The sequence below is a fragment of the Salarias fasciatus genome (genome assembly GCF_902148845.1).
Source record: "Salarias fasciatus chromosome 7 unlocalized genomic scaffold, fSalaFa1.1 super_scaffold_4, whole genome shotgun sequence".
NCBI classification, from domain to species: domain Eukaryota; kingdom Metazoa; phylum Chordata; class Actinopteri; order Blenniiformes; family Blenniidae; genus Salarias; species Salarias fasciatus.
The window spans coordinates 27,026,759-27,054,745 of record NW_021941229.1 but is presented as its reverse complement, the minus strand read 5'-3'; the positions used below and the strand labels follow the sequence as shown (position 1 = coordinate 27,054,745).

General features: G+C 53.4%; 3 protein-coding genes and 1 long non-coding RNA gene across 5 annotated transcripts; 3 read left to right on the top strand and 1 right to left on the bottom strand.

Annotated features, from left to right (window-relative positions):
- The first annotated feature begins 163 nt into the window (after window positions 1–163).
- Window positions 164–4,287, top strand: LOC115382496 (uncharacterized). Of its 2 annotated transcripts, XR_003930568.1 has the most exons (4): window positions 164–348; window positions 464–558; window positions 746–963; window positions 2,850–4,287. It is a non-coding gene; the product is annotated as an uncharacterized LOC115382496 (long non-coding RNA). The 2 variants fall into 2 exon arrangements; XR_003930567.1 differs by having other exon boundaries at window positions 464–963.
- Window positions 4,141–5,808, bottom strand: LOC115382491 (28S ribosomal protein S18c, mitochondrial-like). Its single transcript, XM_030084232.1, has 6 exons — window positions 5,662–5,808; window positions 5,456–5,499; window positions 5,232–5,315; window positions 5,058–5,115; window positions 4,364–4,423; window positions 4,141–4,253 (listed from the first exon to the last, which is right to left on the bottom strand). The coding sequence occupies exons 1-6, from the start codon at window positions 5,720–5,722 to the stop codon at window positions 4,177–4,179; spliced, it is 384 nt and encodes a 127-aa protein (XP_029940092.1). The 5' UTR covers window positions 5,723–5,808; the 3' UTR covers window positions 4,141–4,176.
- Window positions 5,809–6,182: 374 nt separating this feature from the next.
- LOC115382475 (helicase POLQ-like) lies at window positions 6,183–20,697 on the top strand. Its single transcript, XM_030084213.1, has 18 exons — window positions 6,183–6,985; window positions 8,039–8,576; window positions 8,663–8,841; window positions 11,380–11,580; window positions 12,659–12,731; window positions 12,839–12,936; window positions 13,253–13,351; window positions 13,445–13,590; window positions 13,655–13,894; window positions 13,978–14,119; window positions 14,608–14,712; window positions 16,818–17,010; window positions 18,511–18,668; window positions 18,738–18,836; window positions 18,943–19,116; window positions 19,209–19,322; window positions 19,476–19,610; window positions 20,331–20,697. Exons 1-18 carry the CDS (start codon window positions 6,794–6,796, stop codon window positions 20,421–20,423), a joined length of 2,979 nt encoding a protein of 992 aa, XP_029940073.1. The 5' UTR covers window positions 6,183–6,793; the 3' UTR covers window positions 20,424–20,697.
- A 454-nt stretch (window positions 20,698–21,151) lies between these two features.
- LOC115382477 (heparanase) lies at window positions 21,152–27,609 on the top strand. The gene is made up of 12 exons (XM_030084215.1): window positions 21,152–21,412; window positions 21,802–21,926; window positions 22,028–22,156; window positions 22,706–22,879; window positions 22,963–23,134; window positions 23,226–23,273; window positions 23,412–23,505; window positions 23,713–23,819; window positions 23,974–24,088; window positions 25,276–25,400; window positions 25,737–25,883; window positions 26,638–27,609. Exons 1-12 carry the CDS (start codon window positions 21,180–21,182, stop codon window positions 26,795–26,797), a joined length of 1,629 nt encoding a protein of 542 aa, XP_029940075.1. The 5' UTR covers window positions 21,152–21,179; the 3' UTR covers window positions 26,798–27,609.
- Window positions 27,610–27,987: the final 378 nt, after the last annotated feature.

Sequence of the window (27,987 nt, the reverse complement as noted above, 5' to 3'; positions counted from 1 at the left end):
TCATACGTTCAACTGACAGGTGGTTTGGTGAAGATAAGGAGCAGCTGCTCTCTCTCTCTCTCTCTCTCTCTCTCTCTCTCTCTCTCTCTCTCTCTCTCTCTCTCTCTCTCATAAAAGAGGAAAGTGGGGTAAATATTATAAAACTATTTAAAATGTTCAGACTTCATGCTATATTTAAATGTTCATTCATTAAATTGTTTAAAAGGTAAATGACCTGCTTGTCGTGTTGAAGGTTCATTAATTCAGACCCCAGCAGGAACTGAAGAGTCACATCAGTCCATCTACTGAAAGAGGGATTTCTGCCTGTTTTGACTGTTTTCGTGGATTTTATCAGCCCAGCTGAAGACGGTAAACCCTTCATTAACAGGTTTTCCTCCTGATCAGCAGCTTTTAATGCTGATATGGACACAAGAAGCTCAGCTGGTGTTCTAAAGGTTCATTCTGGTGTTTCTGCTTCCTCCAGGTCGAGCCATCGGCAGAGCAGCAGCACCAACCGTCCTCCTTCCTCCAGGACTTCTGGGCCAGAACACAGTGACCCCGTCAGCCACTGATGCCCAGGTTCAGTGAAATGATGAGTCTGGTCGTTACTGAAGCTGAGGACAGGGATGTGATTTCTGTTGACGTGTCTCTGACTCTGCTGATGCTGTAATGACACGAAGCTGGTTGAAGGTGTTTGTATCAGAATGTTGTTGTTTATTTCTCTTCATGTGAACCTTGTTTGTCTCGTGCTGTCCTGGATGTTCAGGATTTAAAGTCCAGCTGTTCTGGATGTGTTGCTGACAGTCCATCAGAGAGAAGCAGACCTCACAGCTGCTGGAAGCTGCTTCACTCCGCCTCAGCTTCCCCACTGGTCTGGCGCTGGACGCCCCCTGCTGGCACAAACCGGGAATGGCAGAGACAGTCTGAACACGAGACTCAACAAACCATCAGAACAGGAACTTATTCCTGTTTAGTTTGGAGGCTGTGAGTTTCCAGCTGGGGGGTCAGTCTTCCTCCTTCCTTCTACTAGAGGCTGTTTCCTCCACATGTGGACTGATGAAGGCTACCTTCAGTCTTGCCTTCAGTCTGGTCTTTAGTCTGGTCTTCAGTCTGGTCTTCAGTCTGTTCTTTAGTCTGGTCCTCAGTCTGGTCTTCAGTCTGGTCTTTAGTCTGGTCTTCAGTCTGGTCTTCAGTCTGTTCTTTAGTCTGGTCTTTAGTCTGGTCCTCAGTCTGGTCTTCAGTCTGGTCTTTAGTCTGGTCTTCAGTCTGGTCTTTAGTCTGGTCTTTAGTCTGGTCCTCACTCTGGTCTTCAGTCTGTTCTTTAGTCTGGTCTTTAGTGTGGTCCTCAGTCTGGTCTTTAGTCTGGTCTTTAGTCTGGTCTTCAGTCTGTTCTTTAGTCTGGTCTTTAGTCTGGTCTTTAGTCTGGTCTTTAGTCTGGTCTTTAGTCTGGTCTTCAGTCTGTTCTTCAGTCTGGTCTTTAGTCTGGTCTTTATTCTGGTCCTCAGTCTGGTCTTCAGTCTGTTCTTTAGTCTGGTCTTTAGTCTGGTCCTCAGTCTGGTCTTCAGTCTGTTCTTTAGTCTGGTCTTTAGTCTGGTCCTCAGTCTGGTCTTCAGTCTGTTCTTTAGTCTGGTCTTTAGTCTGGTCTTCAGTCTGTTCTTCAGTCTGGTCTTTAGTCTGGTCCTCAGTCTGGTCTTCAGTCTGTTCTTTAGTCTGGTCTTTAGTCTGGTCCTCAGTCTGGTCTTCAGTCTGTTCTTTAGTCTGGTCTTTAGTCTGGTCTTTAGTCTGGTCTTTAGTCTGGTCTTTAGTCTGGTCTTTAGTCTGGTCTTCAGTCTGGTCTTCAGTCTGGTCTTTAGTTTGGTCTTTAGTCTGGTCTTCAGTCTGGTCTTCAGTCTGGTCTTCAGTCTGGTCTTTAGTCTGGTCTTTAGTCTGGTCTTTAGTCTGGTCTTCAGTCTGGTCTTCAGTCTGGTCTTTAGTCTGGTCTTTAGTCTGTTCTTTAGTCTGGTCTTTAGTCTGGTCCTCAGTCTGGTCTTCAGTCTGTTCTTTAGTCTGGTCTTTAGTCTGGTCTTTAGTCTGGTCTTCAGTCTGGTCCTCAGTCTGGTCTTCAGTCTGTTCTTTAGTCTGGTCTTTAGTCTGGTCCTCAGTCTGGTCTTCAGTCTGTTCTTTAGTCTGTTCTTTAGTCTGGTCTTTAGTCTGGTCCTCAGTCTGGTCTTCAGTCTGTTCTTTAGTCTGGTCTTTAGTCTGGTCTTTAGTCTGGTCTTTAGTCTGGTCTTCAGTCTGGTCCTCAGTCTGGTCTTCAGTCTGTTCTTTAGTCTGGTCTTTAGTCTGGTCCTCAGTCTGGTCTTCAGTCTGTTCTTTAGTCTGGTCTTTAGTCTGGTCTTTAGTCTGGTCTTCAGTCTGGTCTTCAGTCTGTTCTTCAGTCTGTTCTTTAGTCTGGTCTTTAGTCTGGTCTTTAGTCTGGTCTTTAGTCTGGTCTTCAGTCTGGTCTTCAGTCTGGTCTTCAGTCTGTTCTTTAGTCTGGTCTTTAGTCTGGTCTTTAGTCTGGTCTTCAGTCTGGTCTTCAGTCTGTTCTTTAGTCTGGTCTTTAGTCTGGTCTTCAGTCTGGTCTTCAGTCTGTTCTTTAGTCTGGTCTTTAGCCTGGTCCTCAGTCTGGTCTTCAGTCTGGTCTTTAGTCTGGTCTTTAGTCTGGTCCTCAGTCTGGTCTTCAGTCTGGTCTTCAGTCTGGTCTTTAGTCTGGTCTTTAGTCTGGTCTTTGGAGAATATTCTCTGTTCTTTTGTTCTGACAGGTGCTGCTCCTGACCTCTGACCTCGTTATAGCTGCTTCACATGTTTGTTCCAATAGTTCAGTTTCTTCTAACAGTTTTATATTTCAGAAAGACGCTGACAGAAGCTCATTAGCAGCAGGAACAAACCCGCGGATCACAGCTTCACGCCGCCTGCCTGCCGGCAGCAGGAAGAATGAAGACTTTTCTGGAATAAACTGAGGTTTGAAGCCGACTTCAGCTCAGACGGCATCAGTTCTTCTCCAGCACTGATCAGCATGTTTGGAAGAATCTGATGCGACCTGAGCAGTGAACTTCACTGAGTTAGTCTAACTAGTCCTGGTAAAGTTTACTGAGGACAAGATGTTAGCAGGAACCGACATGTTAGCCGTGCTAACCTGGACCCACCAGGTGCTAAAATCCAACATGTCCGCCAGCCGGCTGACGGTGGCGTCAGGAGCTGGAGCTGGAGGCGACCCGGTCACCGACGCCGTTCAGCACCACGGAGAGCGCCGGCTGTTCCAGCTCCGGGCCTGGACCAGGACTCTGCAGCCTTCAGGACCACCGGAGCCGATCTGCTGTTCTGGAGCCATGAAGAACTTAAACCTTGAAAACGAGGCGACTGCAGCTCAGGAAGATTCACGAACAGAAACTGGATCTGATGAAGCCTTCATGAAGTTTAACTGCAGCTCAGAACAGAGAACATTTTATTATTGGACCTGTTTTTGTTCCTGATTTTAAGTTTTGCTCTTTTCAAGCTTTTTTTGTTGCCAGTTTTGAAATTTTAGTCATTTTACCCCTTCTTATACAGTCTATGCTTTTTTCTGCCATGTTTCATTTTATTGTTAGAAATTGTCAACATTTCAGTTTTTTAAGCCATTCTATCATTTTCCCCCCATTTCTAGTTTTTCTATTTTCCCCAATTTTACTTGAACCTTTTTAAATCCCCTTTGAACCCAGAGCGACGAATCAGATAATATAAAAATAAGTTAAATGTATATTCAGGTTTCTTGTGCTGAAGGCTTCATGGAGCCGCTGCAGAGGGACTGAAGGGCCACATGTGGCTCCAGAGCCGCAGGTTGAACCCCCCGGGTGTAGAGCGATGGTTCGAATCCCTCCCTGCTCCTTTCACTCCGTCACTCACCTTGACTCAAGTCGGTTAAAATGCTGCAACTAGTTAACCATCTGTTGACTGGTGACTGATGGTGACGTCAGTGGGTGGTACTGTAGGTGATGAGTTTTACCCACAATGCACCAGGAGACACCGGCCATGATCCACTTTTAAACTTGGGCGTCGTGAAGCTAAATGTGAGGGAAATGAAGCGGCGGGTCGGGAGGTCCGACGGTCCTGAGAAGGAACCGGGACGAGACGGACAGAGGACAGAAGAGACAGGAGACAGGAGACGAGACAGCAGAGACGCTTTATTAGAGCCGAGCTTCAGTCCAGATGTTTCAGTCCACAGATGTTGGGGTCCTTCATGAACTGTGGGTGTTTGTGAGTCACCGACATGAAACCTGGAGACGGGAGAGACGAGCAGCCGTTAGAGACACGGGGACAACCGGGGACACGGGGACGGGGACGGGGACGGAGGGGACGGGGGGGTGGAACCTCTCTGGGAGCCTACCCATGCTGTGGGCTTTCTTTATGGCCTTGGACACCTCCTTCTGTTTGACTCCGCACAGACCTGAAAGCAAGGAGGACGTTTAGCGCTGCGTCGCTGCCGCTGGGCGGACGCTCAGAGCCGACGCCGCCATACAGACGCCGCCGGGCAGACGCTCAGAGCCGCCGCCGCCACACAGACGCCGCCGGGCAGACGCTCAGAGCCGCCGCCGCCATACAGACGCCGCCGGGCAGACGCTCAGAGCCGCCGCCGCCATACAGACGCCGCCGGGCAGACGCTCAGAGCCGCCGCCGCCGTACAGACGCCGCCGGGCAGACGCTCAGAGCCGCCGCCGCCGTACAGACGCCGCCGGGCAGACGCTCAGAGCCGCCGCCGCCGTACAGACGCCGCCGGGCAGACACTCAGAGCCGCCGCCGGGCAGACGCTCAGAGCCGCCGCCGCCATACAGACGCCGCTGGGCGGACGCTCAGAGCCGCCGCCGCCATACAGACGCCGCTGGGCGGACGCTCAGAGCCGCCGCCGCCATACAGACGCCGCTGGGCGGACGCTCAGAGCCGCCGCTGCCGTACAGACGCCGCTGGGCGGACGCTCAGAGCCGCCGCTGCCGTACAGACGCCGCCGGGCAGACACTCAGAGCCGCCGCCGGGCAGACACTCAGAGCCGCCGGGCGGATGCTCAGAGCCGAGACGACGCTCACCTGTGATGTGGCGGCCGTAGATCCTTCCGGTGTGAGGAGAGATGAACTGAGACAGCAGCTGCAGGGAGAGGACACAGTCAGGGACGGGACGGGACGGGAGGTGTGTGTGTGTGTGTGTGTGTGTGTGTGTGTGTGCGTGTGTGTGTGTGTGTGAAAGACAGGTGAATAACACACCTGGATGTTTTTGTAGTCCACGCTGATGTTACAGAGAATGCAGCCTTTCTGGGGCTGCTTGTACGGATTTTCCATCTGCGACAGCTGGAAGGAGCAAAACAGGAAATCAAACCAGCACACACACACACACACACACACACACACACACACACACACACACACACACACAGCTGAGAGAGAGAGAGAGAGAGAGAGAGAACATACATACACATACACACTCTCACCAGTTCTTCTTTGTGGGTTGTTGAAGTCCCGAGGCTCCTCAGACCTACACAGACGCGCACACGCACGCACACACACACACACACACGTTAGCCGCTCCTTTAGCATTAGCATGACAGATCGGTCAAATAGAATCAAATACATAAATAAAATCAACCACAGTTGACTGATCGTTTAAACAGGTTCACACACACCCATCCGGACTCACCTGAGAGTGTGTGTTGACCAAAAAGAGCTTTAATCCTCCGGGAACATCCTGCTAACAACATTTTGACCTGACAGTAGCGGAGCACCCACTAACCAGTCCGGCCGACGCTCGCAACAACAGTTCCGACCACACAGGAATAGTTCCGTCACTTAAAAGGTAAATTATCTTTGAGCTATTCTTGAATATCAACTCATACTTTGCATTGTAAAACAACCGTTGATCTTATTAATATCTTTTAAATAATTAAGAAAATCTAAGATAATGTTAAAACGTGACGCTTTAGATACGGATTTACGTCAACATATCAAAGATAAATCAAAACAAGATGAATATTGGCTTTACCGGAAACGTGGAGCTACTGCAGGTCAGAAAATGGATCACAGACTACATAACTATCTCCATTAATCTTAATTATTTGTTAATTAAATGCAAGGATTTATTAGAAATAAATTAATGAAATAAGCAATGATATTAAAGTGGCTTTTTTTGGCTTGTTTCTTACACTTAGCCTGTTAGTTTAGCTAGCTTAGCTAATTTCCTAACATGAAGCCGGAAGTGAGGAGGGGGGAATCATCTCAGTCTCTGCTGTGGTTGGTTGGTTTGAATTTGCCCTGCGCGGACACGATTACCAGACGAAAACATTTTTTAAGCGTCATTGTTGACGTAAGTAAAATAGTACATTTTAAAACCAAACATACCGACGCAGGACTTATTTTATTGACTAAGCGATAAGCGGGAAGGTAAAATTACGTTACGCGGCTTCAGGAGCTAGTTAGCGGTGTTTTAGATTAAGTGGTTCCACTGTTACCTGGTGACCGCCTTCCTTTAGCGTCCTATTGCAGCTCCGCGACAGCAGATGCTAAAACCCGACATAAATCCAGAACTGACCTTAAAACACATTTTAACCACATTTACAATCATGTTCAAAGTGGCGAGCTTTTTGTAAGTTCTTTTTCAACTTCTGCTATGACTGCGGCTAAAGGAAGTCACCAGTCGACGTGGAGACCGATTCATCCGAAACACCGGCCTGAGCGTCTATAGCAGCTAGTTAGCCGATAGTTAGTATCTGGTGTGATGGGTAGTTAGTGCAGCGTAAACCTGTGATAACGACCATGAAAGCCGGCCGGGGGAGATGATTAACTCCGGGGGACTGAAGCTGAAGGTTAAGCGGGTGTGCTCGAGGAAAAGATCCAGAGAAGGACCGAAGACTCATCTGACACCTGAGCCGAAGAGAGGAGGGGCAGCCCGGCCACTGGCATGTTCCGGGGCCGCCATGGTGGAGGTCCGGGGTCCATCCGAGGAGGTCCGGGGGTCCTCCGAAGAGGTCAGTCTGAGGAAAACCCTCTTGGTTGTGACTGTTTCATCCTTTAATCGTAGACGTGTCATAAATTATCAACAACTTGACGATCCTGCTGTGATTTTTAGGGCTGCTTTAGAGCATTGAGTTGTTGTAATTCCCCTCCTGCCCGTTAGGGGGAGCCAGAGAGCCAGAGCTGCTGGACAGTGGTGTAGAGCTGGAGGTATTGATACGTATCGCGATATGAATCAAACGAAAGCTGGAAATAACAGTTTATATCGATCAAGAGGTGTGTGGAAAAAAGCTCAACAGAAAATCAGCTTCCTTTTTCATGACAGATTTTAATACGACTGCCTGATAATCGCAACACAGAAAATAACTGTTCTTGTATGTTTCCTGTTGCTCTTTACTGAGACTTGAGGAAATCTACAGGTTATTTTTAGTTTGCATATTTAGTTTTCATAACACATGATGCTAAAGAACAGTTTCAGTTTTTCATTCATTCATTCTAAAGCTCTGCTCTGGTTTTGTCTGAAGGGTCAGTCAGTTTCATTTAGCTCAGATGGTAGAGCGGGCTGTCTTATAACTGGAAGGTTGGCGGTTCGATCCCCGCTCCCGCAGGCTGTCGTCTGGTTGGTGGTGGGAGGGGCCGATGGCGTCAGTCTCCCCCAGGACAGCTGTGGCTCCAGCAGCAGCTTACCACCACCCGGTATGGAGAGAATGAAGAATGCAGTGTAAAGCGTCTTTGAGTGTCCAGAAAAGTGCTGTATAAAACCAATGCATTATTATTATTGTTATTATTATTTCCCCATGTTGCCCTGTTCTGTCGGGTTCACGCCCGTCTGGAGGTGTTCGGGTCAGTCCGGGCCGTTAGCTTAGCCGCCGGCTGTTAGCTTAGCTTGAGGTTTTGGGCGAGCTGCTCCTGGGTCGAGTGCTGACCTCCCACGGTTCTGTTCCAGCTCTGCCATTGGCTCGGCCTGGAGCAGCTCTCCTCTGATTGGCTGATCGTATTGCTAATGATAACGAGCGTCAGACTGCGATACCGTTACCGTTTTATCTCGGTTCTCCGATGTTCCTCAGTTTTGCAGCGACGGTGAGGATTTATTCGGAGACTATGACAGCATCCTGGAGGACAGCGCCGTCCTCGCCGAGCTGGACGGCGCCGAGCGGAGCCACAGAGACGCTGTGTGGCGGGAAGATGGCGGCGGCGAGCGGCAGGAAGACGGTGGCGAGCGGCGGGAAGACGACAGCCTCCTGGACGAGCCAAACCCGGCGGAGCGGCTCCCGCCCAGCCAGCTGCAGTTCCAGCAGGAGGAGGAGGAGGAGCGGCGGAGGAGGGAGTCCTCCTCGCCGTCCCGGGCGGCCGGCGGCGGCGGCGGCCGGCGGAGCGTGGCGGAGCAGCTGAAGAGGACCATGCTGGGGAACGGGGCGGCGCCGCGCAGCGTCTCCCGGGCGGCGGCGCTCCGGGAGGCGGCGGTGTCGGAGGAGATGGGCGTGGCCGCCCGCGCCGTGGAGGCGGCGGCGGCGGACGAGACCGCCGACCTCGGGCCGTTCTTCGGTCTGCCGAGCCGAGTCCAGGACCTGCTGCGGCGCCTGAGGGGGATCGACACGCTGTACGGTGAGAACCGGGAACCGAGAACCCAGGCCAGAGACGGCGCCACACACCCCTCACTGTGTGTGTGTGTGTGTGTGTGTGTGTCTCAGACTGGCAGCACGCCTGTCTGAACCTGGACTGCGTCCGGCGGAGGAGGAACCTGATCTTCTCGCTTCCCACCAGCGGAGGAAAGACGCTGGTGGCCGAAATCCTGCTGCTGCGAGAAATCCTGAGGAGGAGGAGGGACGGACTCTTCATCCTGCCCTACGTGTCCCTGGTGCAGGAGAAGGTACACACTCTGGAACACACACGGTATAACACACACTCTGGAACACACACCCTGGAACACACAGTATAACACACACCCTGGAACACACACTAGGCACATTTACCTGGACCGGTATGATCCGCTCATCGGCGGAGCGGGTTGTGAATGTGTCTGTAAACGCCGAGTGGATCCGCTTCACTCGGAGCCGACTGTACCAGGCGGTCGACACCGATCCACAATCCGCTCCGTGTCCCTTATAAACGCCGCCTGACAGCGGAGCGGATTAAACGGGGGATTATTTGTTCTGCATGCGTTCCCTCGTACGTAGTGACGTGATGACGTGCGCAGTAAACAGGAAGCAGGACCGTCAGAAACCAGCAGAGAAACACGACGGTGGTTAGAAAACACTTTTTTTAAATAAAAACCCCGAGAGAACAAACACTGGAGAGGAGAGAAGGAAGAAAATCGCGCAACAGTGAGTTGTTCAACGAGCTCTATAGCAGAATACGAGCGATCGCTGGCTGGTGTTATGGATTAACTGGTTCCCTTGTTAACGAGTGACGGCGGAGGTCTGTGTGAAGACCTGCTGATTACAGCAGCTGTTAAAGTTAAACTCAAAAAAGACTTTAAACGTCCACACTCACTGTAACTGCAGATAACCGACGTTCGCCAGAACGACTACGAGTCTCAGTCATCTGTTGGTCACCAGTTAACACGGGCACCAGTTAACTCGAAACATGGGCATGCGGAGCAGAGCTCACGCCGAGACGTGGCGCTGGGCGGCGCTCCGGCCGGGGAGCAGCGCTCCTTCAGCAGGTCTCATGGAGATGTCGGGACTTTATCTGAGCAGAGATCAGCAGATAAAACTCTGTGCTGGGTCTGAGGACGGCTGCTGCAGAGACGAGACCTGGACGGTCCTCAGAGACCCTGTCCTCATGTCCCAGGACGCTGGATGATCCGCTTCACCGGGGTCCTGGAGGACCAGGATTCATCCTGGATCGCTTTGTCTGCCGTACATGAACACACTCCTTTAATACGACTGTTACAGTCGTATTGAAAAAACACCATGTAGACTGGGCCACTGGAACACACACCCTATAACACACACCTATAACACACACTCTATAACACACACCCTATAACACACACCCTATAACACACACCCTATAACACACACCTATAACACACACCCTATAACACACACCTATAACACACACCTATAACACACACTCTATAACACACACCCTATAACACACACCCTATAACACACACCCTATAACACACACCCTGTAACACACACCCTATAACACACACCCTATAACACACACCCTATAACACACACCCTATAACACACACTCTATAACACACACCCTGTAACACACACCCTGTAACACACACCCTATAACACACACCTATAACACACACCCTGTAACACACACCCTGTAACACACACCCTATAACACACACCCTATAACACACACCCTATAACACACACCCTGTAACACACACCCTGTAACACACACCCTATAACACACACCCTATAACACACACCCTATAACACACACCCTGTAACACACACCCTGTAACACACACCCTATAACACACACCCTATAACACACACCCTATAACACACACCCTATAACACACACCCTGTAACACACACCCTATAACACACACCCTATAACACACACCCTGTAACACACACCCTATAACACACACCCTATAACACACACCCTATAACACACACCCTATAACACACACCCTATAACACACACCCTGTAACACACACCCTGTAACACACACCCTATAACACACACCCTATAACACACACCCTATAACACACACCCTGTAACACACACCCTGTAACACACACCCTATAACACACACCCTATAACACACACTCTATAACACACACCCTGTAACACACACCCTGTAACACACACCCTATAACACACACCCTATAACACACACCCTATAACACACACCCTGTAACACACACCCTGTAACACACACCCCACAACACACACCCTATAACACACACCCTATAACACACACCCTGTAACACACACCCCACAACACACACCCTATAACACACACCCTATAACACACACCCTGTAACACACACCCTATAACACACACCCTATAACACACACCCTATAACACACACCCTGTAACACACACCCCACAACACACACCCTATAACACACACCCTGTAACACACACCCTATAACACACACCCTATAACACACACCCTATAACACACACCCTGTAACACACACCCTATAACACACACCCTATAACACACACCCTATAACACACACCCTGTAACACACACCCTGTAACACACACCCTATAACACACACCCTATAACACACACCCTATAACACACACCCTGTAACACACACCCTATAACACACACCCTGTAACACACACCCTATAACACACACTCTGGATCGCTCAGACTGTGTGTGTGTGTGTGTGTGTGTGTGTGTGTGTGTGTGTGTGTGTGTGTGTGTGTGTGTGTGTGTGTGTGTGTGTGTGTGTGTGTGTGTGTTGCAGGTGCGCGGCCTGGCCGCTCTGGGCCTGGAGCTGGACTTCCTGGTGGAGGAGTACGCGGGCAGCAGGGGGCGGTTCCCGCCGCTGAGGAGGCGGGGCCGGCGCTCTCTGTACGTGGCGACCATCGAGAAGGCTCACAGCCTGGTGGAGGCGCTGCTGGAGGCCGGCCGGCTGCAGGAGCTGGGGCTGCTGGTGGTGGACGAGGTGCCAGTGTGTGTGTGTGTGTGTGTGTGTGTGTGTGTGTGTGTGTGTGTGTGTGTGTGTGTGAAGCAGAGTCCTGCACGGGTCCAATTTTCAAGACCTGACCCGGCCCGACCCGGGGACGTGCAAACCCGCTCATCAGCCCGATTGGTACCGAGACCCGATCCGACCCGTTGAAACCCGACCCGGAACCCGGATGTGAAGGGATCATTTTGGGTCGTTTTGTCGCTGAGCAGCAGATCTCCTCAGTCCAGGTCCAGTGAGGAAACAACACCTGGAGGAAGCAGCTCCTCCAGCAACAGCCTGACTTCAGTCCTGAGTCATCCCCCCTGCTGTTCTTCTGCCACACAACTGGAAAAACACTCGTTTGTTACGTTTAATGCTTTAAACTTTGAATCTCTTTAAGGGAACTTTAGTGTGTAACAGACTGACTTTCCGTCGTTCAGCAGCTACGAGCCGAGACGTGTTTAGAATCCATGGAGGAGAAAAGTAATCCACCAGGGAAACACGGCGATGTCTGAACACTTCAGGAACTTTACAAAGTGATAGTTCTACGTTTGATCATTTATTTCTCAAATATCTAAATAGCTAGTAACTGTTTGGAAGTGGCGCCTGTCAGACGGCGGCAGACCGTCTGATGCTCTCGTCCAATCACAAACTGTGTTATTAGATGAAACAGCTGAGCCAATGACTGTGGCAGGAAGCGACCCTCAGAGAGTAAATAATGACCACGACAGTTTTCTGTAGTTTGCTCAGCTGACTGAAGCCTGGAGATGGATGCAGCAGAGCGGCGGCGCTGCAGACGGATCACGCCACAGCCTCACAAACAGCTTCCAACTTACGCTTTTATTTTATTTATTATTATTTTATATTGATTCTCAGGAGTCAATCTACAACCCGCGACGCGACCCGCAAGATATTGTTCCCACCCAGATCCGAACCCGAGAAAAAAAAAGCTTTTAAAAACCACCTGCAAGTCAGCTGTTTTTGCGGGTACTGGACCCGGTGCAGGACTCTGGTGTGAGGGACGGTGTGTGTGTGATCCAGGCTCTAGCTGTGTGTGTGTGTGTGTGTGTTGCAGCTCCACATGCTGGGGGACGGCAGCAGAGGAGCCCTCATTGAGACCACTCTGGCCAAAGTCCAGTATGTGAGCAGTGAGTGTCCCTGAACGCACCACGGCCCGTCCTCACCGTCTTCACCGGGAAGAGGACATTCTGTCTTCATGGTTTGACTTCTGACTGCCCCCCCCCCCCCCCCCCAGAGTCCACTCAGATCATCGGGATGAGCGCCACCTTGGGGAACATCGGAGACCTGCAGGTTTTCCTGAGAGCAGAACACTTCTCCAGCGACTTCCGTCCGGTGAGTCCAGTCCTGCCCCGCCGCCCCGTCCTGCCCCGCCCCTCCCCGTCCTACCCCGTCCCGCCCTGCCCCGCCCCGCCCCGCCCCGTCCTGCCCCGCCCTGCCCCGCCCCTCCCCGTCCTGCCCCGTCCTGCCCCGTCCTGCCCCACCCTGCCCCGCCCCTCCCCGTCCTGCCCCGTCCTGCCCCACCCTGCCCCGCCCCTCCCCGTCCTGCCCCGTCCTGCCCCACCCTGCCCCGCCCCTCCCCGCCCTGCCCCGCTCCGCCCCGCAGGACGGTCCCCGGTCCGACTCCCGCCGCCTGTCCCTCCGTCCCCAGGTGGAGCTGAAGGAGTTCGTCAAGCTGGGAGACTCCGTCTACCAGGTGGACCCGACGGAGGAGAGCGGCCTCAGCTTCTCACGCCAGCTCAGCTTCAAGGTGAGCACACACACACACACACACACACACACACACACACACACACACACACACACACACACACACACCCCTGACTGACGCTCCGTCCCGCAGTACTCCAGCTCCATGCAGAAGGCTGACCCGGACCACGTGGTGGCTCTGGTGACGGAGGTGGTCCCGTCCCACTCCTGCCTGGTCTTCTGTCCCACCAAGAAGAACTGCGAGAACGTGGCCCAGATGATCTGCAGCTACCTGAAGGAGTGAGTCCTCCTCCTCCCCTCACCCCCCTCCCCCTCCACCCCTCACCCCCTCCTCCGCCCTCAGGGAGTTCCTGCAGCACCGGCGCGAGGAGAAGGCGGAGCTGCTGCGGCAGCTGAGGGCGGGGGGGCAGGGCTGGGTGTGCCCGGTGCTGCGGAGGACCGTCCCCTTCGGCCTGGCGTACCACCACAGCGGCCTGACCTCGGAGGAGCGGCGGCTGGTGGAGGAGGCGTACTCCGCCGGCGTGCTCTGCCTGCTGGCCTGCACCTCCACCCTGGCTGCAGGCGTCAACCTGCCGGCGCGCAGGTCGGACCGCCGGGGGGGGGGGGGCACGGTCCACTGCGGACGGCCGAGGCTGACTGTCCCCCCGTCCCCCCGCCCCCCTGCAGGGTGATCCTCCGCTCCCCCTACGTGGCCTCAGAGTTCCTGAAGAGGACTCAGTACAAGCAGATGGTGGGACGAGCCGGGCGGGCCGGAATCGACTCGGTGGGAGAGAGCATCCTGATCCTGCAGGACCGGGACCGGGACAAGGTGAGGACAGGACCGGGACAAGGTGAGGATAGGACCGGGACAAGGTGAGGACAGGACCGGGACAAGGTGAGGACAGGACCGGGACAAGGTGAGGACAGGACCGGGACAAGGTGGTGACAGGACCGGGACAAGGTGAGGACAGGACCGGGACAAGGTGAGGACAGGACCGGGACAAGGTGAGGACAGGACCGGGACAAGGTGAGGACCGGACTGGGACAAGGTGAGGACAGGACCGGGACAAGGTGGGGACAGGACCGGGATAAGGTGGGGACAGGACCGGGACAAGGTGGGGACAGGACCGGGACAAGGTGGGGACAGGACCGGGACAAGGTGAGGACAGGACAGGGACAAGGTGGGGACAGGACCGGGACAAGGTGAGGACAGGACCGGGTCTGAAGGCACAGGCCGCTTGTCTCTGGGTGGACGGAGCCTGACCCTGGAAGCTGCTGGGTTCTCCGGTGTCTCCTGACTCTCTGCTGCCCCCTCAGGTGAAGACTCTGCTCTGCGCCCCGGTGGAGAACTGCTACAGTCAGCTGATGCACGGCGACGGAAAAGGCCTCCTCAGCCTCATCCTGTCCCTCATCGGGTTAAAGGTCAGTCTGCTCAGAGTCCAGAGAGGGATGGTCAGTCTGCATCACTCCGCTACCTCACTCCTCCACGTCACTCCTCTACCTCACTCCTCTACCTCACTCCTCTACCTCACTCCTCCTCTACCTCACTCCTCCTCTACCTCACTCCTCTACCTCACTCCTCCACGTCACTCCCCGCTCTGCTGCTCATGTCGGGTGTAGGAAGCAGCAGGATGATTTCTTTGTTAAGACACAAAACACACAGGTCTCTAGAGAAGCTGGACTCGCAGCCCTGCATCGTCTCCGTCGCCACAGAGCAGTGATGCTGGTAGAACCACAGCGCCACCTTCCTGCTGGAGGCTGCAGTAGAACGATTTTGATCAGGATGACAGCAGAACCAGCAGCTGATCAGCAGCAGCATTAAGTAATCCACACACAGACACACACACACACACACGCAGAGCAGCACGGCGTTCACGGCAAAACGCAGAAAAACGGATTTAATCATGTCTGCAGAATAAAAACTATAATACTATCGTGTTTCGTGAGGAAGTGAAATGTGTTTGTGCATCGCTTTTCACAGAGCAGCCGTCACTACGAGCTTCACAGAGGCAGAGAACCCTATAAAGATCATTTAAAACATTTCATTTCAGACGCAGACGTCAGGGGGACATTCACTAATTATTTTAATTCTCCTCTTTCACCCTCTCAGCTGCATCTGACGCACATCCTGGCTCATTCACACTTCCTGATTCATTCAGCAGAAGAACTTTGACAACATCACTAGTTAACAATTTGCCGGATAACTAGTCTCGCACCGTTTGGTGCAGCACCACAAAAAGCACATCAAAACGTGTGTAAATTCCAGGAAGTGTTCTGCGACTTTTCTGGCAAAATATAACCGAGAAAATGGCCAAAAACCGGCAATTTTTTCCCGTTCATTCCGGATGAGAGTCGCCCAAAAAACTCAGAAATATCTGCCCCAAACAAGTCCACCGTACCTCGCCATGCTTTCATGTAGAAGCATCATTAAAACATCAAAACTTAGCCATGTTTGTTCTCTCTTCAGATGTGAAAACCTCATTTCAATGTCTTTTACCAAATTTGAACTTTGAGCTTTAAAGTGTGGTGAGTATTTCAGCCTTTTTTGGAGTTTATAATGGGTGTGTGTTGGAGAGGGAGAGCGCTGGAGGCTCTCGATTCAAACCAGAAAAAAAATCTTCACTGGTCCCTACGACCCCAATTCTCACTAAATCTTCACACATCATACCTCTAAACGGAGCTATTTTCCTTGTGATTGTCACAAAGCTCTCATTTCGTCTCTCTCTCAAACGGTTCTCTCTCCAGATGTGTTTGTTTGAGGAGAGTGCAGAACGTTCTCCATCCGCTCCAATGCTTTCAGAGAGATTTTCTGGCTCAAATCCAAAAGTTCTCACATCTTCACAGTCTGTCCCTGGATGAATGGATGAACCTCCAGACAGGAAAACCTCAGGATGAATCCATGAAAGGCTTTTACTGCCCACAGTAGATAAAAAAAAAAAAAAAAAAGAAAGTTCAGTTTTGACTCTCAGTTCTTGAGAAACAAGATTTCTTCAACCAAACAAACTGGATGAAAAACTGCTGATTCACTGTCATGGCTGCTGAGAGCAGCTGGTCTCCATGGCAACACACACACCTGCTGAGAGCAGCTGGTCTCCATGGCAACACACACACCTGCTGAGAGCAGCTGGTCTCCATGGCAACACACACCTGCTGAGAGCAGCTGCTCTCCATGGCAACACACACCTGCTGCAGACTGTCATAGCTGATTTCAGCTCAGAGCTCATGGAGGAGTTGTACAACGACACAATGAAACACACACACACACACACACACACACACACACACACACACACACACACACACACACACACACACACAGCAGTGGGCAGCAGCTGGCAGGCACAAAGACAAAATTTCCTCTGGAATGTTCTGGTTCTATCTGACCTTTGACCGATCCCGAGACTTTCTTCCCTTTAAGGCTCCAGAACCTGGTGGTTCTGATGGTGTGTGTGTGTGTGTGTGTGTGTGTGTGTGTGTGTGTGTGTGTGTGTGTGTGTGTGTGTGTGTGTGTGTGTGTGTGCTGGCAGGTCGGCACGTCGCTGCAGCAGCTGCAGGACTTCCTGAGCGGGACGCTGCTGTTCGTGCAGCAGCTGTGCGCCGACACCGACCTGCAGGAGGCGCTGCAGAGCAGCGTCCGCCTGTTGCAGGAGCAGCGTCTGGTCTGCGCCGCCGACGGCGCCACGCTGCAGGTCACCCAGCTGGGAAGAGCCACCTTCAAAGGTTCGCCTGGGGGGGGGGGCGGCAGGGTCAGCAGAGCAGCAGCAGGTTTAACAGCGGTGGTGCGTTCAGGTGCTGTCAGGTTTAACAGCGGTGCGTTCAGGTGCTGTCAGGTTTGACAGAGCGGTGCGTTCAGGTGCTGTCAGGTGTACCAGCGGTGCGTTCAGGTGCTGTCAGGTTTAACAGCGGTGCGTTCAGGTGCTGTCAGGTTTAACAGCGGTGCGTTCAGGTGCTGTCAGGTTTAACAGAGCGGTGCGTTCAGGTGCTGTCAGGTTTAACAGCGGTGCGTTCAGGTGCTGTCAGGTTTGACAGAGCGGTGCGTTCAGGTGCTGTCAGGTGTACCAGCGGTGCGTTCAGGTGCTGTCAGGTTTAACAGCGGTGCGTTCAGGTGCTGTCAGGTTTAACAGCGGTGCGTTCAGGTGCTGTCAGGTTTAACAGAGCGGTGCGTTCAGGTGCTGTCAGGTTTAACAGAGCGGTGCGTTCAGGTGCTGTCAGGTTTAACAGCGGTGCGTTCAGGTGCTGTCAGGTTTAACAGCGGTGCGTTCAGGTGCTGTCAGGTTTAACAGCGGTGCGTTCAGGTGCTGTCAGGTTTAACAGAGCGGTGCGTTCAGGTGCTGTCAGGTTTAACAGAGCGGTGCGTTCAGGTGCTGTCAGGTTTAACAGAGCGGTGCGTTCAGGTGCTGTCAGGTTTAACAGAGCGGTGCGTTCAGGTGCTGTCAGGTTTAACAGAGCGGTGCGTTCAGGTGCTGTCAGGTGTACCAGCGGTGCGTTCAGGTGCTGTCAGGTTTAACAGAGCGGTGCGTTCAGGTGCTGTCAGGTTTAACAGAGCGGTGCGTTCAGGTGCTGTCAGGTTTAACAGAGCGGTGCGTTCAGGTGCTGTCAGGTTTAACAGAGTGGTGCGTTCAGGTGCTGTCAGGTTTAACAGAGTGGTGCGTTCAGGTGCTGTCAGGTTTAACAGAGTGGTGCGTTCAGGTGCTGTCAGGTTTAACAGAGCGGTGCGTTCAGGTGCTGTCAGGTTTAACAGCGGTGCGTTCAGGTGCTGTCAGGTTTAACAGAGTGGTGCGTTCAGGTGCTGTCAGGTTTAAAAACGGTGCGTTCAGGTGCTGTCAGGTTTAACAGAGCGGTGCGTTCAGGTGCTGTCAGGTTTAACAGAGCGGTGCGTTCAGGTGCTGTCAGGTTTAACAGCGGTGCGTTCAGGTGCTGTCAGGTTTAACAGCGGTGCGTTCAGGTGCTGTCAGGTTTAACAGCGGTGCGTTCAGGTGCTGTCAGGTTTAACAGAGCGGTGCGTTCAGGTGCTGTCAGGTTTAACAGAGCGGTGCGTTCAGGTGCTGTCAGGTTTAACAGCGGTGCGTTCAGGTGCTGTCAGGTTTAACGGAGCGGTGCGTTCAGGTGCTGTCAGGTTTAAAAACGGTGCCTTCAGGTGCTGTCAGGTTTAACAGAGCGGTGCGTTCAGGTGCTGTCAGGTGTACCAGCGGTGCGTTCAGGTGCTGTCCTCTGTCCCAGGCTCGGTGGACGTGTCCCACAGTGCCGTCCTGTACGGAGACCTGTCCCGCGGTCTGGACGGCCTGCTGCTCAGCAGCTACCTGCACCTGCTGTACCTGGTGACCCCGTACGAGCTGCTGGCCCAGTGCAGACCGGACTGGATGGTCTACCTGAGACAGGTGAGCCACACGGACCGGGGGGGGTTCAGGGACCGGGGTCCCCCTCCCTCACGGCCCCCCTGTGTTCAGGTCACGTCTCTCTCGCCTGCGGAGCAGAAGATGTTTGCCGCCGTCGGGATTCCGGAGAGTTTTGTGGCCCGAAAAGCCGCCGGACAGACGGTGAAGAAGGTGAGGGACCGGGACCTGGACCGGGTCCAGACCGGGTCTAGACCCGGGACCTGCTTGTACCGCTTCTGTTGTTGTGTTGACCCATGACCCCCCCTCTCCCCTCCAGTCCGTGCCGGTCCAGCCGGTCCTCAGGATGTACCTGGCCCTGGTCCTGCTGGCCCTGCTGAAGGACCCGGACCTGGTGGCGGTCTCGGACCGGTTCCAGCTGAGCCGGGGCTTCGTCCAGACGCTGCTCAGCTCCGCCGCCGCCTTCTGCTCCTGCGTGCTGCGCTTCGCCCAGGTGAGCCGCCGCCGGCTGGAAGCCCCGCCCCTGGCTGGAAGCCCCGCCCCCGCCCCGGTCCTCAGCCCCGCCCCTCTCTGTGCTGCGTTCAGGAGCTGGAGGAGTTCTGGCCGTTCCGGACTCTGCTGAGCGAGCTGACCCGCCGCCTCAGCTACTGCGTGAAGGCGGAGCTGATTCCCCTGATGGAGGTGGCCGGCGTGCTGGAGGTCAGAGGTCACGGCTGGGTGACAGGTGACGGAGGCGTGAGACACGTGACGAAAACCTGTCCTCTGTGTGCGTGTGCGTGTGCGTGTGCGTGTGTGTGTGTGTGCGCGCGCGCGCGTGCGTGTGTGCGTGCGTGCGTGTGTGTGTGTGTGCAGTCCAGAGCCAGGCAGCTGTACTCCGCCGGCTACACCTCTCTGACTCACCTGGCCAACGCTGACCCCGCCCACCTCTGCAGGAGCCTCACACACCTGTACAGGAAGCAGGCGGAGCAGATGGTGGCGTCTGCTAAGGTGTGTGTGTGTGTGTGTGTGTGTTACTATTTCATTTGATTGAACGTGATTCCAGCCTTGACCCCAGCAGGTCCCCTGGGGTCCAGCAGAGTCCAGGGCAGCCATGACAGCAGCTTCAAACAGTTTCCTGTGTGAGAACAGAGGTCAGAGGTCACAGAGGACACCAGTCAGACGAGATGAATAAAGTCATAAAGTCAAATCATGTAGAACAGGAACCACATGGTCCAGATTCCAGTTCCTGAAGGTTCCAGGGAGAAGAACTCCTTCAGGAGAGGTTTCAGTGGGGGTCAGAGGTCAGAGGTCAGAGGGCAGCGTTCAGTGTGAACTTTAGGAGTTTCTGGCGTCGCTGCTCTGCTGCTTCTTGTTGAAACGATCCTCAGACGCTCCAGAGTAACGTGTGTGTGTGTGTGCATTTTCCTATCCTTGTGGGGACCAAATGTCCCCACAAGGATAGTAAAACCTGCTGGATGTGCCTTGTGGACCTTCTTCCAGTCCTAATGAGGGAAACAGTGTTTTCTTCACCATGTTACTGAAAAAAGTCAAAGGTCAAAACATTTCTTTAGGGTTCGGCTGTGTTGTGGTCTGGGTCAGGGTCAGGGTCAGGGTCAGGGTCAGGGGCTAGGAAAGGCATTATATCAATGACTGTCCTCACAAGGATAGAAATACAAACCTGTGTGTGTGTGTGTGTGTGTGTGTGTGTGTGTGTGTGTGTGTGTTCAGATGCTGCTCAGTGAGAAAGCTGCTGCTCTCCAGGAGGAAGTCGACAATCTTCTGTCTCCACCGTCTGACCTGCCGCCGCCGCCGCCGCTTTGACCGGGCCTCCGGCCGGCTCCTGCAACCCGGTGCCGCTCCGACCCGGTGCCGCTCCGACCCGGTGCCGCCGCCGGTGGTGGGCGGAGTCTCTCCCTCCAGACTCGGAGCGGGTCTCTGGCGCCCTGGGTCTCAGGGGGTCCTGGAGGGACGGGGATCGGTACTCATCATGGACCGAGGACTTTGTGTTTCTGTGTATTTAAATAAAAATCGTTTTTTTAATAGATGTTTGGTTTTGTTTACATTTCTGAGATTTTTTTAATAAACTTTTTGTTAAATTGAATAAAATCTTCTGAACTTTTTTTTTTTTTTTTTTCACATTTATTCTTTGATTTCCTCCAGATTTTATTTTGAAAAAGCAGAACTGCAGGTTTCCTCCAGCTTGAGGCAGAACTTTTTGGAGGTGTTCAGGATCAAACCCCAGACCGGGTCTGGGGCTCAGGGAGCAGGGGGGCCCTGGTAGACCCAGATAGACCCCGGTAGACCCTGCACAGATCCGAGGGAGGGACCCGGATCAGACCCGGATTACAGGACCTGCATCACACTTATGGGTCCTCTGTTCCAGTGGGTCACCAGGTCCTCCTGGGTGCCCTGGTCCCGCCGGGTCACCTGCTCCTCCCGGTCCCGCCGGGTCACCTGCTCCTCCCGGTCCCCCCGGGTCACCTGCTCCTCCCGGTCCCGCCGGGCCACCTGGTCCCGGTGCGCACTAGAGGCGGTCCAGGAAGTGCCGCCGCTCCTCACGTGCTCCGCCTGTCAGTCATGCTGCTGCTGCTGCTGCTCGCGCTGCTCTCCCCCCGGGCCGCCGGTGACCCGGGACCCCGGCCCGGGTCCTGGACCTGGACCCGGACTCGGCCCCGGCCGTCGCCCCGGGACTCGGACGTGTACCTGGACCTGGACCTGTCCTCGGTGCGCCACCGGGTGGACACGCGCTTCCTGTCTTTCACCATCGACGCGAGTCTGGCGGAGAAGGAGCGCTTCATGGCGCTGCTGAGGTAAAGCCCGGGTACCGCCGGGATTACCGCCGGGATTACCGGGTAATCTGAGTAAACCGGCCGCTTCTAACGCAGCGGCGACTCACGAGTTCCGACCAAAGTCCAGATGATCCAGATGATCCGGATTCAGAGGCTCCAGAAGCGACAGGTTTTCAGTGAGCTGTTCTCTGAAGACGGATTAAACTTTAATCCGTCTGCAGATTAAAACTCCAGGACGGATTTAATCATTAAATCCGTCCTGGAGTTTTAATCCGAACAGAACCAGTCCGGTTAGCACGGAACGAGCCGCTGAACCGGATTAAAAGTAGAGATAAATAAACCTAGATGAAGGGATGAAGCTGGTCCAGCTGATCCGGAACCAGACTGACGGACCCCTGGTTCCTCTGCAGCTCCGTCAAGCTCCAGACCCTGACCAAGGCCCTGCGGCCCGCCTTCCTGCGCTTCGGGGGGTCCAGGCAGGACTTCATGGAGTTCCAGCCTGGAGAGAGCAAAGGGCCGCGGAACCTCACCTCAGGTACCGAGACCCGCCTCTGGTTCTAGATACGGTATAGACACAGAGACGCTCTCCGTGGGTCTAGACTGATCGGTTCTGGTCTGCTTTGGTTCCGGTCTCAGAAGAGTCCTGTGGTCTGACTCTGCTGCCCTGGTGGCTGGAGGAGCAGCTGAAGGAGGAGTGGGCCCAGTTCCAGGAGATCCTGATCAAGGAGGACCTGGAGGCCGACTACGGGGACCTCAAGTTCACAGGTGAGTCCAGTTCTCCGGTCAGTTTGGTTCTTAGTAAATCCGGTTCTCAGTGGGTTCTGTTCGGTTCTCAGTGAGTCTGGTTCTCAGTGGGTTCTGTTCGGTTCTCAGTAGAACCTCTGGGAACAGACGGAGGATCAGTTAAAGCTGAGTTCTGAACACCCGGAGGTGGAATGTTGTTGAGTCCTGACGGACCGGTCTGTGTCGGGTTCTTGGACCGGTTCCCTGTCTTCAGGGTTCCTCAGCTGGCTCCAGAACCGGTTCCCTGAATAACTCCCGCAGGCAGTTTAGTAACGGCTGCGACGGGTGACGCCGAGAACCGACAGGAACGTGATGTGAGCTCGGCGAGCGCCGCTCTGTTCCACCGCGGTCCGTTACCGTGGAAACGGCCGTCGTCAGAGCGACGCCGTGGAAACAGGAAACTTTTCTGAAACGAAGAAATTTTGCATCTTCTCTGGAGACGTTGTCATGGAAACGGAGCCTGTGTGTGTGTGTGTGTGTGTGTGTGTGTGTGTGTGTGTGTGTGTGTGTGTGTGTGTGTGTGTGTGTCAGCCACCACGGTGGACCAGCTGTACTCCTTCAGCAGCTGCTGCGGTCTGGACCTGGTCTTCGGGCTGAACGCGCTGCTCAGGACTAAGGAGAACTCGTGGGACGGAGCCAACGCGGCGTTGCTGCTGGAGTACTGCCAGGCCCGCGGCTACCGCATGTCCTGGGAGCTGGGCAACGGTGAGCGGCGCCCGGCGCCCGGCGCCCGCCGAGCCCCGCCCCCCGCCCTTCATCCCCCTCCTCCTCCTCCTCCTCCTCCTCAGAGCCCAACAGCTTCCGGAAGAAGGCGGGGGTGGTGGTGGACGGCCAGCAGCTGGGCCGCGACTTCGCCCAGCTGCGGGAGCTCATGTCCCGGTTCGAGCTGTACCGCCAGGCCGGGCTGTACGGGCCCGACGTCAGCCAGCCGCGGCACCGCCGCGCCGACATCCTGGACGGGTGAGCGCCCGGTTCGATTCCCGACTGTAGAAATCACTCTGAGTAGGACGCTCAACTGTGTGTGTGTGTGTGTGTGTGTGTGTGTGTGTAGTTTCCTGGAGACTGGAGCCCAGTCCATCGACGCCGTTACCTGGCATCAGTGAGTTTGTTTGTTTGTTTACAGTCAGAACACTGAGGAACACCTCTCCGTCAGCCTGCGGCACTGTGGGCAGCTGTGTGTCGTTGTGTAGCTGTACTGTTGTGTGTGTGTGTGTGTGTGTGTGTGTGTGTGTCTCAGTTACTACGTGTGCGGCAGAGACACGTCTCTGAATGACTTCCTGAATCCTGACATCCTCGACACTCTGAATGACAACATCACCAAGATCCTGGAGGTCAGTGTGTGTGTGTGTGTGTGAGTGTGTGTGTGTGTGTTTGTGTGTGAGTGTGTGAGTGTGTGTGTGTGTGTGTGTGTGAGTGTGAGTGTGAGTGTGAGTGTGAGTGTGAGTGTGTGTGTGTGTGTGTGTGTGTGTGTGTGTGTGTGTGTGTGTGTGTGTGTGTGTGGTGTGTGTGTGCTTCCCGGGTCTGGCTCTGTGTTGCAGAAGGTGAAGCACGGCGCGCCCGGGAAGCCCGTGTGGCTCGGGGAGACCAGCTCGGCGTACGGGGGCGGAGCTCCGGGTCTGTCCAACGCCTTTGTGGCGGGATTCATGTGAGCGCCGTCTGATTGAGTTTACTGATTACCCAGCAGCCCCGTCTCATGACCGCCGCTAAATTCATGAATACCCCTTATGTGTCCCTGGACTGACCTCCACACTCAAACAAGTGAAACCTGTGTGTGTGTGTGTGTGTGTGTGTGTGTGTAGGTGGCTGGATAAACTGGGTCTGGCGGCCTCCAGGGGTCTGCAGGTGGTGATGCGCCAGGCTCTGATTGGTCCGGGGAAATACCAGCTGGTGGACCCCAACCTGGACCCATTTCCTGTGAGACTCACAGCTCCGAGCTTTAGCGTTACCTGAAGCTAATCCTCCACTGTGCTAACTGTTGCCACGGCAGCTAACTGAACCCAACACACATACTTAGGCCCAATCCCATTTCTCTTTTTAGCCCCACCCCTTGCCCCTACCCCTTTGAAACGCAGTGCTAAGGGGGAGGGCCGAAAGTAAACAGCTCTAAACTGGGACACCCCTTCGACAATCGCGTACGTCATCAGTAGACGCCGCTGCCGATGACGTAGACAGATGCGACAATTGTTTTTCTTACATTTTAAAACTTTATTCATTGAGAAAATACTTACATTTATGAACTTCTTACCTTGCGGGCGCCGCCATCTTGCCGATCTTGCAAGGCTTTCTGGGAAATCTGTCATACCCCTCCGTTTGGAGTGTGCCTTGGGAGAATCTCAGTTTGGAGGGGTGCATAGCCCTCCCCCTTCCCCCCACCCCTCCGTCATAATGACAATTGGGACACCCTACCCTCCACCTGAACGCACAAAACAGAGGGGGAGGGCAAAGGGGGGAAATGGGATTCAGCCTGAGTCTTGTTCTTGTTAGTGGGGTGCTCTGGTCTTGGTCTTGGTCTTGGTCTTGTCTTGTTCTGGGGGTGCTCTAGTCTTAGTCTTGGTCTTGTCTTGTTCTGGGGGTGCTCTGGTCTTGGTCTTGGTCTTGTCTTGTTCTGGGGGTGCTCTGGTCTTGGTCTTGGTCTTGTCTTGTTCTGGGGGTGCTCTGGTCTTGGTCTTGGTCTTGTTCTGGGGGTGCTCTGGTCTTGTCTTGATGCTAAAGCACATTTGAGTACCTTAAGCTGCCCTCGTTGGGATCAATGTTCTGATCAGTCACGGCAGCAGAAGTCTGAGCTGGGTATTCTAGTAAACTGTTAGACTAGTCCTCCTCATCCGTCAACCCTGGCTTTGGTCAGATCCTGGTTTTGGTTGGTTGGGTTCGGTTTTGGCTGGACGTCTCCAGAACCTGTTGCTCGGTAAGCTGTGGCTCTCGTCACCGTTGGATAGCTGCACACTGTTAGCTTTAGCATTAGCCGCTGCTGTTGTAACAGTGTTGCTTAAAGTTGTGTTTCCTATAGGAGGAGCCCCATTACCCCATAAACCCGGACCCCTCCTTCCTCCTGACGGAGGTCTGGACGCCCGTCCAGCGTCTCTAACGCCGTCTCCTTTCAGGATTACTGGCTGTCGATTCTCCATAAGAGGCTCGTGGGACGCCGGGTTCTGAGAGTTGAAATGCTCTCCCAGCTTGGTCAAGGCGAACGAGTACGAGTGTATCTGCACTGCGCCAGCAAGAGGAGGTACGCTGCACACACACACACACACACACACACACACACACACACACACCACCGCAAACACCAGCAGACAAACAGTCCACAAACAGTCATAAAGCTGATGAGGAAACAGAAGCTTCACAAGCTTCATCTGAGAAACAGGAAGTGTAACGGCACAACGGTTAAACAATGATTCACTGAGGTGTGTGTGTGTGTGTGTGTGTGTGTGTGTGTGTGTGTGTGTGTGTGTGTGTGTGTGTGTGTGTGTGTGTGTGTGTGGTGTGTGTGTGTGTGTGTGTGTGTGTGTGTGTGTGTGTGTGTGTGTGGTGTGTGTGTGTGTGTGTGTGTTCCTGTGTGCAGCTCCTCCAGTGGCGCTGTGGTCCTCCTGTCCATGAACCTGAGTGACGAGCCGGCCGTCCTGTTCCTGCCGCCCAGCGTCTCCAGCAGCTCAGTGGAGGCGTTTGTCCTGCAGGCGGACCAGCCGGGGGAGCAGGGCGTCCTCTCCAGGTACCCCACCTGCCCGAGACAGTCGGTTCTGGGGGTCTGGAGGGGTCTTCAGGGGTCTGGAGGGATCTCCCGGGGTCTGTCCATATCGTGAACCCCCTTCCAGTGGAGTTCTAGATACGTTTCAGAACAGCTTCAGTCTCTTTGAGCCTCATGTTTAAACTGGTCAGACCAGTTTCAGATGAGGAAGAGGAGTCTGACTCCGTTAGACTTGGTATCAGACTAGTTTAAGTCTGTTCACAGCTAGTTTTAGGTCAGGTTTTGGTCAGTTTTAGCCAGGTTAAATAGTTAAGAGTGGTTGAATTCTGCATCTAGACGATCTGGACCAGTTTCGTTGAGAGTTGTTGGAAGACGAGGTGTGAAGCAGTTTGAGAGCAGATTGTGTCAGATGTTAAGAAGTGGTTTGGTTTTCAGTTTAACCCTTTATTTGACTGAAGAAATGCCAGGATTAAAAATCTCTTCTGCTAACTCTTCCTCATGAGTTTCAGCCTCTCTTCAGCCTCGCTTCAGCCTCGCTTCAGGCTAGCTTCAACGTATCTTCAGGCTAGCTTCAGGCTAGCTTCAGGCTAGCTTCAGCCTCTCTTCAGCCTCGCTTCAGGCTAGCTTCAGCGTATCTTCAGGCTAGCTTCAGCCTCGCTTCAGCCTCGCTTCAGGCTAGCTTCAGCGTATCTTCAGGCTAGCTTCAGCCTCGCTTCAGCCCCTCTTCAGCCCGGTCACGCTGTGTGACGGTTCTTCTCCCACCGGCTTCTGTCTGCAGGAACGTGATGCTGAACGGGGTGGTGCTGAAGATGGTGGACGACCGAACCTTCCCCGACCTCCGAGGGACTCGCCTGCCTCCAGCCGACCGCCTGCAGCTTCCTCCCTTCTCTATGGCCTTCTTCCTGTTTCACGAGGCCGGGGCCCCAGCCTGCAGCTAGCACCTGCGAGGGCCTCCTGCTGAGATCTGCATCTGGACTGGCTGGGACCTGCTGGGACTGGCTGGGACCAGCTGAGACCAGCTGGACCTGGGGCTGCACTATCAGGCACCTGCTGGAGCTGAGACCTGCTCTACCTGGGACCTACGGGGACTTGCTGGAGTTGGGGACTGCTGGGACCTCCTGGATCTGGAACTTACTTGAACTGGGACCTGCTGGGACTGACTGGTGCTGGACCCTGCTGGAGCTGACTTTCCGGTCTGATGCGCTGAGGGTGGAGTGGTTCTGCTGCTGTTTCTTCCTCTAACTGATGCTGCGAGTCGTAATTGTGCAGTAAAATTATTAATATTAATAACGATTTTGCACCTTTTTCAGAGAAAGTGTATGAAGTTTGGAGTTCCTCAGGGATCAAGTCTGGGTCGTTCTTTCCTTTTCAGATGTGATCGTAAAAGTTCAGAAGAGTTCAGGATGAAACGTTTTATTGAATTGATAAATTTAATATTTGTGTCTTGAACTCTTTCTGTGATCAGTGACCAAAACCACACATTTTTAAATAAAACCTGTTGCTTCTTTCCTTTGTTGTTGGAATGGAAATGTTCATTTGTCTTGTTCCACTGAAATGATGTTTGGAATTTGGAGTTCCTCAGGGAAATGTTTTGGTCCTTGTTTCTTTCTTTCTTTTTTGGTTAATATTTTGTTTGAATAAATCATTCTGTTGTTTCTGTTGAAAGCTGGATTTCACATTGAAAGAGGGAATTTATTGTTTTTCCAAAATTTAAAGAATGACTGAGGAATTCAAAGATAATTGGCTTCTAAGAAAATAAACAATCAAAAAATGTGTCAGCTGTGTGAATGTGTATTTGGCTTCATGGGCTCTTTACCGTCACAGCAGTAAGACAACAGCGCCACCTTCAGGCCGCTCTGTGAATTCACATGGAATATTTCACCTACTGATTGTTTCTTTATTCTAGAAAATATTTTTCAGTTCATACATCATCTAGACTCTTTCTAATTTGACATTTTTGATCATTTCTCCGCATTCAAGCATTATATTCAAAAATTATTCTCACTCACACACACACACACACACACACACGGGAGGCGGCGTGCTGCCATGGTGGGGAGCAGCTGAAGGTCAAGGGTCGCACACATAATAATTAAAATGAACAAATGAAAGTGGAAACAAACACTTA

What these genes read in the sequence shown, in the direction of transcription:
- LOC115382491 (XM_030084232.1), bottom strand. Translation starts at nt 5,722, where the DNA reads ATGTTGTTAGCAGGATGTTCCCGGAGGATTAAAGCTCTTTTTGGTCAA. An exon ending in CAACCCACAAAGAAGAACTG is followed by an intron (nt 5,316 to 5,455) that starts GTGAGAGTGTGT and finishes TGCTCCTTCCAG; the next exon opens with CTGTCGCAGATGGAAAATCC. An exon ending in AAAGAAAGCCCACAGCATGG is followed by an intron (nt 4,254 to 4,363) that starts GTAGGCTCCCAG and finishes TCCCGTCTCCAG; the next exon opens with GTTTCATGTCGGTGACTCAC.
- LOC115382475 (XM_030084213.1), top strand. Translation starts at nt 6,794, where the DNA reads ATGATTAACTCCGGGGGACTGAAGCTGAAGGTTAAGCGGGTGTGCTCG. An exon ending in GGCTGCTGGTGGTGGACGAG is followed by an intron (nt 11,581 to 12,658) that starts GTGCCAGTGTGT and finishes TGTGTGTTGCAG; the next exon opens with CTCCACATGCTGGGGGACGG. An exon ending in TGTCCCTCATCGGGTTAAAG is followed by an intron (nt 14,713 to 16,817) that starts GTCAGTCTGCTC and finishes GTGTGCTGGCAG; the next exon opens with GTCGGCACGTCGCTGCAGCA.
- LOC115382477 (XM_030084215.1), top strand. Translation starts at nt 21,180, where the DNA reads ATGCTGCTGCTGCTGCTGCTCGCGCTGCTCTCCCCCCGGGCCGCCGGT. An exon ending in GCCTTTGTGGCGGGATTCAT is followed by an intron (nt 23,820 to 23,973) that starts GTGAGCGCCGTC and finishes GTGTGTGTGTAG; the next exon opens with GTGGCTGGATAAACTGGGTC. An exon ending in CCAACCTGGACCCATTTCCT is followed by an intron (nt 24,089 to 25,275) that starts GTGAGACTCACA and finishes GTCTCCTTTCAG; the next exon opens with GATTACTGGCTGTCGATTCT.